The 13630-nt window shown below is 37.9% G+C and overlaps 1 protein-coding gene and 1 long non-coding RNA gene across 3 annotated transcripts; both read left to right on the plus strand.

The window, feature by feature from the left end:
• The first annotated feature begins 391 nt into the window (after nt 1-391).
• LOC18442350 (Protein with RING/U-box and TRAF-like domain) lies at nt 392-12262 on the plus strand. 2 transcript variants are annotated; one of them, XM_088869507.1, is made up of 3 exons: nt 392-678; nt 10188-10649; nt 11552-12262. In XM_088869507.1, exons 1-2 carry the CDS (start codon nt 517-519, stop codon nt 10647-10649), a joined length of 624 nt encoding a protein of 207 aa, XP_088725633.1. In that variant the 5' UTR covers nt 392-516; the 3' UTR covers nt 11552-12262. The 2 variants fall into 2 exon arrangements, with proteins under 2 accessions (XP_088725633.1, XP_006852631.3); XM_006852569.4 differs by having other exon boundaries at nt 10188-10574.
• On the plus strand, nt 4445-9824 carry LOC148783888 (uncharacterized). The gene is made up of 2 exons (XR_016057516.1): nt 4445-7729; nt 7829-9824. It is a non-coding gene; the product is annotated as an uncharacterized LOC148783888 (long non-coding RNA).
• Nucleotides 12263-13630: the final 1368 nt, after the last annotated feature.

Raw genomic sequence — 13630 nt, forward strand, 5'->3', positions numbered from 1 at the left:
GCTGTAACCACTTCTTCCCCTATTTCTATCAGAATACGTCAATGTACTCGTATCCATCTGTTTCTCTCTCTACTTTCCCTCTCTACTTTATTTCTCTCTCTACGGATATCCAATAAATTACAGTGTAGTCTCACTCGCCACATTAAAAATAGGTATTTCCCTGTATTATAGCTCAAATTTAGAGCCTCTCCATTTTCTCTCTCTAAAAATGTAATTCCACTGTGAAGTATTCAAGAAACTTCTCTCTGCTTTTGAAATCCGTTATCCTTTCCTCTATTTTACGGTGACAAATCTTCTGACCCGAATGCCAAGCAAATAATACGAAAGGTGGTGATTTGCTCTTAGGTTTTGTGATTGTCATAAGCTTCACCATCATCCAAATCTAGAGAGAGAAACAGGGAAAAGGAGAAGGCCAAAGGACGAGAGAACCAATACAGAGAGAAACGCACGCTCTGGGGGTAGAGACCCGATAGATCAATTGGGTTTTTTCCCAAAGATCAATTGGGTCTTTTATGCATGGACTTGGATAATATAGAGTGCATCTCCTCATCAGATGGGGTCGATGAAGATGAGCCCGCTTTCTCCAAGACCCATGTCCCCTCACCTCCTGCAACAAGTGTACACGAGCTCTTGGAATGCCCTGTTTGTACCAATTCTATGTACCCTCCTATTCATCAGGTCTTTTACCATTCTCTGTTTCTTCAATTCACAAATCTTTTATTTTATAAAGATTCATCTATCAATGTAGCTGAATGTGATTGTTCTCTCTGAGTTTGTGTTGGTAGGCTTGCATTCTCCAATTTAGAATATTTTTGTGGATGGGATGCAACATTATGACCCTCTCGTTCTATTGGGTTTTGTTGTTCTAAGATGGTTTTTTTTTATCGCTATTTCAATTTTTAGGGTTTTTTTCCTTTCCAATTTCTTCATTTGATTGATGGAAGTCCAATTGGGCAAACATAGAAGGATATCTGACGTTGGTTTTGGGGATTTGATGAATTTGTTGTAGTTGTTTTATATCCATTGATTGTGGGTTATGTGTTTGTTTAAAGAATCTTTCTTAATGTTTAGTGAGATATCAAATAGAGGGAGAAGGAAAAACGATTTTATTTGAGATAGGAGTACAGTGATTTGATTGGAAGGGTATCACATTTGGGCTTCCTTTTTACTCTCTTAGAAAATTTTCTTTTGGGAAGTTTGTTATTTTTTGGTCGTTGAATGACTTATTAGTGTAAATGTTTTGATCAGCCTTGACTGATGTTGGATTATAAGGCAGTTTTATAGCAGAAAATATGAAACCCTAATGGTCATTGACTGAGCTTAATTCTTTTTAAAAACATACTTGCAGGGAAAATACTTAAGCACAATGGGATGACCAATGTTGTGCATATATTTGATACTTGTTGACTTTTGTGGTGTCTATGTCAGATCTTTAGATTGCTAAATGAGGGTTCTATTTGTCGTTGTGGAATTATTACTTCACCTTTCTGATGGCATTCCCAATCTTCTTACTTGGTAAATTCAAGAAAGAATATCAGTTTCTCAATCTAAATGCCCCAATAATCTTAATTAGTCTTTTATCCAGATCATATCACTTTCAATCACTAGATTTGGTGTATTTAGCATTTCCTTTCAGTCAGGAATCAATTATGTTGTTTAACTTGGAGGACACAGTCACAGAGAGAAACTACAAGCTTGTTTTGGACTATGAGATATTGTGCTTGAAGCTCTGGGATTCCTACCCCAACCCATTATGTGCTTGAGGGTGGAAGGGAGATTAAGGCTTCTTCTTAATTATCGAAGTATTCTTTCCACACAATCATTTGCAGATATTACTGCTGGAGAACAATACTGCAGCTCATTGATGGCATCCAAACAGGAACTTTATTGACTCAAAGAAATGGTACATGCAGTGTTTATATTCTATTGTGGGTTGTGGCCTTTCAATTAAACATTAAAATTTATTACTAACTTGAAATGGGTGCAACTCTGTAGTCACAAGGACTTGGGGAAATGTTCTTACTGAAATAATGGTGGATGGTTGTTTCATGCGTCTTTTAACTTAGGTCATGTTAGATGGGATTTGTAAAATGCACATATATTTTTGTCAGTTTCAGTGTCTGTGTCAGATATGGGTACAGGGGCGTCGGTTTCCTTATACCATGAAGAACAGGAATTGGTGACATAGCTATATTTACAAAAGACAACAAAATCCTATATTCTTTACTAATATTCTTTTTCATCATGAGTAGCGAAAAAATTCAATTATGCCTTCATTTGCTGAGTCTATATTTCTTTTCAAAGTTCATATGTTTCTCCTCTAAACAAAAAGATCAAGTCATGTGGCCAATGTTAACAAACAAGAAGGAGAATCTGTGTAAATTATGTGTGTTGATGTGTGTCTGACACAGGATGTAACAATCCATGTAACAATCCAAGCAGAAGAATCCATGTAACATAGGATGGGATCATTGTCAAATAGTTGATCAGCTTATAATGTTCTGACCAGATTTCATTGAACGTAATGTTTTATGGCTTATTTGATGAGGAAACCTTCGAGACTTTTCACCATTGTGAGGACTTGTCATTTGATACTGGAATCAGTGTGGTGATGCAAATTCATCAATGTAAAAATGGGTTCAGGGAAGGTTCTTGAGTTAGTGTGTACTGGAGTGCGACATTGGCATGACATGGGCATGGCATTATTGTGGGCATGCATATAACATCAATAAAATGTAAGATGTAGGATTTCTATTGGCATAGCCTTGGTTCCAAGCCAACTAGAAATTTAACTTAGGAAGACATTCATTTCCAGTTCACAAATCAATTGGTGATACAAACTGGCGTTTGTTTCTATTTTACAGGAAATTTGTTTCAAGTGAAATACCTATATGGCATATGAATTATGCTCACTTGCACTTTTCATTGATTTGGGGGCCGATTTCCATGGGCTAGAAACGTGTTTCTTGTCAACTTGAACTGCATGTTTGCAAATGAAACGTTTTTTGCGCAGGTCCCAAACATTTATGTCATACTTGTAGGATTGGCCAAAAGGGTCATGGGTGGCCATGATATGCATCTATTTGCTTTATTTGGGAAATTTTTGTTGTTGAGAGTTTATTAATTGGGCAATGCTATGCATTGCATTATCGAACACAATTAGTGCATTGGTCTTTGACATTTGCTCTATACTCAAGATTATTTCTCTAAACTTAAGAATCATGTCTTCCAACCCTAATTGGGAATGCTTATCGATTGACTAGCCTCCTTTTGACTTGACAGAGTATGGTTATTCATAATCTTGAGATAAGGAGTCCTCATGAACAAAAGAGTGTCAAGATTCCTTCTCTACCATTTGAGGGATCCTTATCAATGCATGGGGGGGTTCTTTCTTCCTAGACTTCTAAGATTCTTAAATATGATATTGTTAGGTGGGCACTTGGTTGCAGCTAATGTAGTTGATTTGGGATACTTACTAACCAAAGATCCACCAAGATTTACTAGGCATATGGGTTTGGTTTGTTTTAGTTTGGATGTGTTGATTCATGTGTTGCTTTTTGAAGCCTTTGCCATCTTACTATTCATTAATGAAAGATCTGTGTCCAATTTTGTACAAGCAGTCACATTTGCAAATATGAAGTTGTGTCATACTGTCATTAGTTACTAAAGACTAGTGTTTGAAAACCTAGACTCAATCTTGGCCTGGGGTAGGTTATTCTCCAAGTCCGAGTGAGTCATCCCTTAATTTGGAGAAAAACATAGTTATCAAAAGCGGCTGGAACCGGCAGTCCGACCAGCCGAACCGGTGACTGAACCTCTATCTGGTTTGACAGGATCACTAAACCGGTATTTCTTAAGAACCAGTCAAAACCGGTTGTTGACTGGTTGAGCTGGTTTGATTGCCGGTTTTGTTGGTTTTCTTGGATGAATCGGCCCGATCTTTCCCCCCTAACTGTCTTGCTATTTTTTGGCCTTTTTTTTTTTTTTTTATCTATTTTGATTGTGCATAATATTTTATTTCCAAAATCTTTAATGCAAATGATCTTAAGATATTGGCAAAAATCATCATCCTAAATGGTTGAAAAGAATTTCTTACTTACCATTTTGGCAGCATTCTTTACTCTTTTGCTGCATTTTTCTTTTCATTTAAAAATTTTCTTTCCCTTTTTTTGGTACCAATTATTTTCTCTCTCATTAATGGGGACAAAGGCGCACCAAGTTCTCCTTCACTGACAGACTTCAACTTTATAAATAATGATGTCATTGGTCATATTAATTTTGGAATTAGAATCATGTAATTACTAATAAAATCCTCCAATACTTAAATTTTTGTACAAGTTAAAATTTTCATGATTATTTTTTAAAAATCTCCTATTTTTAACCAAGTTTTCAATGGTTTCACCTAGAATTTTTCCTTGTTTTTTATTGAATTTTTGAGATTTAATCAATTTGTTAATTATATATATATATATATATATGAGAAATGATCCTATAGGACCCTCCTCCACCTATATGTGTAGGACCCTAAATGATCACCATTAAATTTGGCACGGATCTCTAAAAAAGTCAAGTCCCACACCCATGTGATAACTTTTCTAGAAAAATCAAGTCCCACACCCAAATTTAATGGTGATCTTTTGGGGTCCTACACACATGGGTGGAGGAGGGTCCTATAGGATCATTACTCGCTATATATAAGGTTTGACCAGTCAGACCACCAGTTGGACTGGTTTTAAGTGGACTAGTCCCTTTGCCGATTCGAGCACCGGTCTGATCCGTATAACACTGGATGAAAAATGGAAATATAAGTAAATCTAAAGAATAAATATTGTTAGTTTTTGATAAAATTCATTCCATTATTATGTATCTTGCCTACAATCTTGAAATCCTATAGATAGTAAGGGTTTTTTATCTGTCGGAGTGCCACACATCTATTCCACCATCCAAAATGGAGTAGATAACAATAATGAGTTCCACAGAAGCAATCAAATTTCAAATTTATAAATAAGTAAGTTAAATTACACAATCTAAAGCCTAAGGGGCCATCACTTGGTGTGACGGTAAAAGGCCCGGGTAGCCAGCGCAATAGTGCGGGTTTGAATCTTGAGAGCGGCCACTTTGTGCATAAAAAGCCAAAGGTTAGGACCGTCTCCATCTCACCCCTCCCGGGACCCTGGGTAGACGGGACCAGCACCGGGTTACGGCCCTTTATAACACAATCTAAAGCCTATATGAATGACAAGGAGGCTCAAAGTCATCCCAAACACCACGATCCCGATCATCATCATCCTGAGTATATCCTTGTTAGTTTACGAATGAGTTTGTCAGTTGGGAGAGTTGGATGCCCCCTCCTAAACCAAAGTCCCAAATCCCACCCAACAGCTTGTTCATGGTCTTATGTACCCATGTGTTGCCACCATCATTTTATCAGTGTCCTCATTGTTGCCGCCGTCATCAGCATCAACATCAGTATCATCATCATCATCATCATCATCATCTCCTACATTTTCCCTTTGCTTCTTAAGTTGTGTTCTTCCCTCAACTTGTTTACCTCCTCCAAAATTTACTTGCTGATTCCCACCAGCTTCTTCCTTCTCGCTCATGGGGCCGTCTTTCTTCTAATGCTCTCTTATTAAGAAGAGTATCTCCTTCACTTCAAATAAGCACTTTTCAGCTAGATCATCCATAAATATATGATCCAAGTTGACTGGGTCATAGTTCACAACTTACCTCCTTAGTTGCCAATTTTGATGGTTCAAATTATAGTGGATGTGAACCAGCTTTTGAAGCCTGGTTGCAGTCAACTTGTTATTCCTTAGGGTGTGCATCCACTGCAACATATTCTTCTTTAGCTTACACCTTGCAGCGGAACAGGTTTGGCTGCGCACCTCGATCACCATACTTTGTCAGTGGGGTGCTCTAGTGCCATGGTGTTCCCACCACTTTACTTAGAGAATGAAGGAGAATGCATAAGAAAGGTCCTAATTGGCATTAAAAGAATGAAAAAGAAGTTATAAGAAAGGACTTGGGAGCTACTTGGATCTTGCTGAGTGTGAGATTTCCTAGCAAGGGTAGTTGCAAATTTTCTTTGTGCATCCATATACCTAGAAAGCTGAGAAAAAAGAATGCAGCTTGCATTACTTACAAATGCATAAGTTAAGGAATTTTATTCACAAAAGAAGAAGAAGAAGTTTCTTGCATCCTTCCGAGCTTCAATCTGTCTCCTTCCACTTCACATAAATCTCTCTGAGCAATTTGCACCCCCTCCATGACCTGGATGATTTGATTGCTCTGGAACATATTTGAAACCTGGGTTGAAGAAGAAACCTAGACATCGCAAACAATAAGAGAAGATCCCATGGTTAATCACAAGAACCATCATCAATCACAAACCATAATTGAATTTACAGAATCTGCATGGCTATGGCTATGAGATATTTGAATGTTTAAAACTTCAATGTAATAAGGTGTTCTATCTGCGATCAATTATCACCGCCACTTCGGTAGAGAATGAACATGAGCTTCAATGTGCATTTCTTTGCACAGGAATCCCATAGCAAGCCTCACATTGGTGTCTTTCATCTTTATCACAACCACTAAAGGAGCTGTGACTGCCATTGTTTGCTTGCTCCTGCCCCAAAAGCCCCTACTATTAATTGTGCTTTCACTTCTCTTGCATTCTGGATCCTTGAGATAGGGGCATTTACCATTCTTCTAAGGCAACCTTCTTGTTAACCATTGCATGCGATGTCAAAATGGATTTCATGGGCAAAATGAGGTAGCAAAGTGTCTGATGCCAAGCCTAATCAGCTGCCTCCCATTATTTGCTGTCTTGTCAAAGCTAGGACCATGAAATAGTTGTATATAAACTTTACAATTGTCGTCCTTGGGTGCACGGTCTCTTTCACACTCTTGAGCTTGCCAATGTCTTTTAAGTCAGGGTACGGTTTGTATAAAGCCGAGGCTCTAAACAATCAAAGTAAAGCATACCTTCAAATAGTGTCGAGAAATGTAGTTTCAATACTGGAATCTTTGTGATAGCCTTAAAATATATTTTCATCTTTAATTATAAAATTTAAATCTTCAAAAATAGTGCAGATTGAACAGATTTATGAACACTTGAAAATCTTGGAAATTTATGGTCCAAAAATGCATTACAAGAGGCACTATTTCATTTTTTTCTCATGTCCATACATTTTGAGGTCGAGATGATCAATTTTGAGGATATTTGAGCATCAAAACAACCTCTTCTAGTGAATTTTGAGGTGTGCCCTACTTTGGTTGTTTAGATCCTCGCACTTACATAAACTTTTGACTTTGAGTAATGAGCTGCAATAGGGGCTCCGTACCAAATGCTTCCTCAACTTTATGAGATTTTTCCGTGTTGTTGCAGGTCTTTGCATTATTAGTTGTATTCTGAACTACATTCTCCTCACCAACTTGCTTCACCACATTTTAAATACACAATAGCTTCCCACATGTGCCTCCTGCACTGCTATGGAACACCATCCCATGTGGGCAATGCACTAAGAAATTAAGCAAAGTTCTTTCCTTTTTATCTTTCCAGCCATTAGACATGATTATGACCCATTTTCTCTTCCACATATGCTTGTACTAATCATTGAACTGGTCCACCTCAGTCACCTTCTCACTTAAGCAGGGCCACTAAGTTCATGCATAGGGAAGGGCTTGCTTCCAGGCACTTCATTGGCAACGGTCGAGGTCATAGGTGTGTAATACTAGTTGTTGGTTGTGTTAAGGGGATCACAATATCATAAAACTACTTTACTATCACCTTTTCACACACTTCCTTATTGTTCTGCTGTAGCTCGTTCGGGTGCTCATTATGCTCTGATGAAGGCTTAGAAAGGTCAAAGACAATTCGATCTTGAGAAAGCTGCGTGGGATTGGTGGATTGAGTGGGCTGAGTGACTTGAGTTGGCCAAGGTCTAGCATTTGCTTCTACCCCGCCCCACCCCAGCCTCCCCCACTTCCCTTGAAGCTCATACTTCTAAACAAACTAGGAGCATATTCCCCCCTCCCCCCCCCCCCCCTTTTCTCTCTTCCTCTCCTCTCTCCCCCCTAAAAACAAATGCAGTGCGCCTCAAGATAACCCCCCTAAGGACCGTTCCATTACTACTCGTGCTTCTTTTTGACGACCCAGCCGATCCATACTTCCCCATACTGCTGCTCTATTGCTGTATATGTCCTCCAAACTTACTCTCCTCATAAGTTCGAGTTGACCTTATCCTTTTTATTAGGATGTACCTTAGCCCTATACTGCAATGTACTCTTCTCTAGAGGCTGTGACATACATCTGAAAACTAATAGAAGGCTGAACCTACACACATTAAATTCCTTTTCTGTTTAATTTATTATGAGAATAGCACAATGTGATGGCTTCATTATGTCATATTTATTTTCTTTGCTGCCATTGCACAATGCAGTGATCCAGAAGAACATGATTTATTTATTTATTTTATTTTTCCATGTTTCAGCTTAGCCTTAACTTCCTTGATATGAACCAAATTGTGTTGAGCTGCTGCAGTAAACTCATTCAAGGCTTTAAACTTAAGTTTTTCATGAAAATTCTTATTCCATCTTACCAACAGGTGCCAGGCTAGAACTTTGGCTGTATGCCTTCTTGCGAATATGGACACGTGGACCTCCTATATAATTTTGGGAAATTTATAAAAATACACCTGAAGTATCAATTGTTTTAACATTGATCAACTATTTAACATTTTACCCATTTATCAATTATTCCAACACATGATCATCTGTCTTTTGGTTAGCTATTTTGAAATTAGATGTGGATAAAATGTTAAATAGTTCATTTCTTAGGGGCTGCAGTTTGTATAGAGCCGAGGTTCTAAACAATCAAAGTAAAGTGCACCTTCAAATAGTGTCGAGAAATATGGTTTCAATACTGAAAATCATTGGCAGACTTAAAATATATTTCATCTTTAATTATAAAATTTAAATCTTCAAAAATAGTGTAGAATGAGCAGAGCTATGAAAACTTGAAAATCTTGAAATTTGACGGGCCAAAATTGCACAAGATAGACTATTTCCAAAACTTGAAATCTATTTTTTTTTCTCATGTCCATGCATCTTGACGTTGAGATGATCAATTTGAGGATATTTGGGCATCAAAACAACCGCTTGTATTGAAATTTTTGAGGTGGGCTCTAATTTGACTGTTTAGAGCCTTGGTTCTATATAAACTTTTTCATTTCTTTGGTGTGTTTTGACATTATCATCTGCCTTTTATTGGGAAAGATCAAGGAAAATTATGTGTGATAAAGAGAGAAAGGAAGAGGAGGAGGAGGAGGAGGAGGAGGAGGAGGATGGGGGGGGGGGGGGAGTGGGATGGTGTGTCTTGTGGGAGAGAGGGTGCAAAAAAAAAGTAGTCATGCAATATAAAGTGTAAAACACAAACAAACAAAAAGCATAAAGAACAAATAAACACAAATTGGTCAGAAAATGTGATAAAAAGCTAAAACATGCAAGTTGGAAAAAAGACAAAAAATGCAAGCAAATTTTTGCATAGAAAACAGTTTAAAAAAAAAAAAAATTGTATAGGAAGGAAAGGCAACCCATAGAGAGCACAAGGGTATAACAAGCAATAAGAAATCCTAAAATGACAAAGGATGAAACCAAAGAAGTGGACATTCTTTCCTGATTTTGCATATGTGATTAATATCTGCATGCATTTTATTCTTCCTGGTCTATGCATTATTGTTTCTGTGCAATACGTAGACACAAGTACATATATACACACACAAATAATTGTTTATATGCATTATCAAAAAAAAATAAAATTGTTTATATGTCTCTTCTTGGCTGCCAGAACACATGTAGTTATCCTTGTGTATACTGTGATGGGCACGAATTGTGAGACATACGTCCAAGCATGCATATGAAAGACAGACATACATGTATTCATTATTTTTGTACATGCATGCATTTTTGTAATCCTTATATTACATGCACATAGGAACTAATAAACATAACTGTTTGTGTTATAGTGCATCCCAGCATGTCAATTTATCTGACATGTGAAACTATTGATAATATACATAATATTTGTTTATGGCTGTGCCTTAAATGAGAAACTATTCTTTCCACATTCTCACTATTCATGTTCTCATTCTAATATTCATGGCTTGGTGGCTTTCTTCCAGTGTAGCAATGGACACACGCTTTGTTCCACGTGTAAAGCTAGAGTGCACAACCGATGTCCCACATGCCGGCAAGAGCTAGGGGACATCAGGTGCTTGGCTTTAGAGAAGGTGGCCGAGTCTCTCGAGCTCCCTTGCAGGAACTACATTCATGGGTGCCCAGGCATATTCCCTTATTACAGCAAGCTCAAGCATGAGGTACAGTGTAGCTTCAGGCCTTATACCTGCCCTTATGCAGGCTCTGAGTGCTCGGTCACGGGGGATATACCTACCCTTGTTGCTCATCTAAGGGATGACCACAAGGTGGACATGCACTCTGGTGCAACTTTCAACCATCGCTATGTGAAGTCCAATCCCCGAGAGGTTGAGAATGCGACATGGATGCTCACTGTAAGCATTGCCGCTTATGCATTCATGTCCCACCACCATGCTACAGTATCGATGCTAGATGCCTCATGTATTTAAGTATTGCTTCTCACTTCTCATGAATCCATGCCATTATAGATTCAACCAGATGCTATATCAACACACAAATGCTGCATATGCATGTATATTTTCACAAACACCATATGCCTGTATACAGGAAGGATGGGTTATAGTGGTTTTTCTTGCTACAAACTTCAATGTTCAAACCCGTGACCTCCTCATGCAAACAGGATGTTTACCACTAGAACTAAGCCTAGTAAGTTATATCTGGAGTATACATACATGCAACATACATGGATAAATGCATATTTCAATGTTTTGGTGGTCCCCAATCACATATTACGTCCATAATTTACACATGACAAGTATTACCACTCATTCATTCGTTTTCTCACACTTTTTTAACATGCTATGTCTTGAATTTGACCATAGATCAATAAGAGGGTCTTTATCATTGCAACATGGTGCGGTGAGAGCGAGCCCAATTTTCCTGTAAAGATCATGCAAAGATATGTGTAGTTGATTTGTTGTTTATGTTGATGAGGCTCTACTATGAGTCACTTAGTGTGAATCATTGAATACATTTGTTTTCTGCAAGAATGTGGACAACCCAAAACTCTTAATCCGCTGAGAATGATGATATCATGGCTTCAGTCTAGAGAGAGAGAGGGGGTATAAGAAGTAGTATGACTACTGAGCTGATTTCTTTCCTTCTATCCAATGTTTATGTACCTAATCAGCTCCTTACATATATCTACGTGCTTCCCCCTCCCATCTCTCTCTCTTCCCCCTCCCATCTCTCTCTTTCTCTTGTGTGTACGCAATAATTTACTTATTTCTTTCCTTGTATCCAATTCAATCATAGAACTTCCTCTTGCTAATAAGCTCCTCTCTCTGTCGTTCATCTTAATGACCCTTCTCTCGCCTTCGCCCTCTTTCAGGTATTCCACTGTTATGGTCAGTACTTCTGTCTACACTTTGAGGCCTTTCTGCTTGGGATGGCACCTGTGTACATGGCCTTCCTCCGCTTCATGGGAGATGACAATGAGGCCAGAAACTTCACCTATAGCCTTGAGGTAGGGGCCAATGGCCGCAAGCTCATATGGGAAGGGGTCCCTCGAAGCATTCGTGATAGCCATCGAAAGGTTCGAGATAGCCATGATGGCCTCATAATCCAAAGAAACATGGCTCTGTTCTTTTCAGGAGGTGATCGTAAAGAGCTCAAGCTAAGGGTCACAGGTCGGATTTGGAAGGAACAACAAAATACAGACCCTGGTGCATGCATACCCAACTTGTGTAGCTGAACCATGCAATCTCACTTAGCCTCCCATAAAAAGGAAAACTCAAGAAAGAAATCGGGCAAAGGTTTGATGTGTCTGTGTGCCTGTAAGTTAGATTTGTTGATGACTCTTTTGTTGGGTTTGTAGATTTGGGTGGGTTATTTGAAGTGAATGTACTTGGGTTTATGTCTTACACTGGTGGGTTAGTAATCTCTCTCATAGTCTCTTGGTTTTCTTTTATAGGAAAAATAAAAGTGTGTTATTCGGGGCGCGATTGTTTGTAAGAGTAATGGGTTTGAACAGGAAGAAGTTTCTTGTATCAGAGGCTGTACGTTTGTGATGTATGGTTTAATTTAAAGCGATTTGCATGTACTTTACCTGGCTAATTGTGGTTTGTTTATGGGTTATGCTAACTAATAATCTGTGGACTATTTGGGTGCTAGAGTTTGGTTTGAACTTTGAAGTTTTGCTGAGTCTCTGCTGGAGTTAACCCAATAGTGGTATTGAATTTAGGTGGTTTTTGAATTGATTTTTTTCGACTTCTTGTATCAAATACTGGCTAATGCGTGCAAGGATAAACTCAAATTGGTGTTCAATTTGAATTTCTGGTCCTTTTATTTTCAATTATTTTTATCTCTAGCTAACGTTTTTCCTGAAATAAATCCAACCACAAGAGTTAAATGAATGAAAGCCACTTACTGAAATGCATGACGTATGTAAATAAAATCAAACTACAAATATTAAAATCAGTGTAAAAATTAAGTAGGCAAAAGCAACTAATCCAATGAAATTAAAATAACAAGAGAAAGGGAAAAAGCCTCCACCACTTCTTTGGGCTCACTCTTTAATAAAGGTGAAGTATCCGATGGGGGAGGAATTCACTCTTTAATAAAGGTGAAGTATCTGATGGGGGAGGAATTTGAGTTTCTTTTCCTTTTGTTTTTATTTCTTTTGGACTCTTAGTAGAGTTTTTCCTTGTAAATAAATACAACCACAAGAATTAGAATCAAAGAAATCCATCACAAACTTATATAAATAAAGCTGATATAATCAAAATACAAAAAACTAAAACAATCGACGAATTATGCAAGCAAAAACAACTACTCCGAAATTAAAATAACGAGCATCCAAAACATTCCAAAAAAAAAGAAGAAGGAATTAAAACAACACGTGGATGAGGAAAAGACCTAGCCAAAAGAAGAAAAATATATATATATATATAAAGAGGAAAAGGGCAAAAAAGAGGCAAGGCAGCAACTTTCACACCTCCCTTCGCTTCAATCCGTAGAAGGCCAAGTACTTGTGTGGCGGGAGCCTCACCAAAAATATGTGCGCCGTCTCATTTTTCTAGAATTTGGAGTGTTTGGTGATCATGCTTCTAAGTTTTTTTGTTTTTTTTGGGTATTTCACTGGGAAGATATGTGCCTACCTGTTTTTCATATAGATCAGGGAGTTAACTTTTTTAAAGGTGTCAATGACATATAGATCAAGGAGTTAACTTTTTTAAAGGTGTCAATGACATATAGATCAGGGAGTTAACTTTTTTAAAAGTGTCAATGAGTGATATCAGTAGGATTGAAAACCATAACGTAGTAACTAGATATGTGGTGCTATCACCACAACTCAACCCTTTTCTTTAAGGTATTTAAGGGCCTAAAACTCTGGAGGCCATTCCCTTTCCCACCTAGATTACAACTGTGAAAAGAAAGTATATCTTATTTATCAGATTAATATGAAAAA

The sequence above is a fragment of the Amborella trichopoda genome, chromosome 1 (assembly GCF_054954075.1).
Source record: "Amborella trichopoda isolate Santa Cruz 75 chromosome 1, AtrichopodaSantaCruz75HAP2 v2.0, whole genome shotgun sequence".
Taxonomy (NCBI): Eukaryota; Viridiplantae; Streptophyta; class Magnoliopsida; order Amborellales; family Amborellaceae; genus Amborella; species Amborella trichopoda.

Bases quoted from the DNA above. Each gene is read 5' to 3' on its own strand.
- LOC18442350 (XM_006852569.4), top strand. From the start codon at position 517: ATGGACTTGGATAATATAGAGTGCATCTCCTCATCAGATGGGGTCGAT. The intron at 679-10,187 runs GTCTTTTACCAT...GCTTTCTTCCAG, and splicing joins TGTACCCTCCTATTCATCAG to TGTAGCAATGGACACACGCT. The intron at 10,575-11,551 runs GTAAGCATTGCC...GCCCTCTTTCAG, and splicing joins ATGCGACATGGATGCTCACT to GTATTCCACTGTTATGGTCA.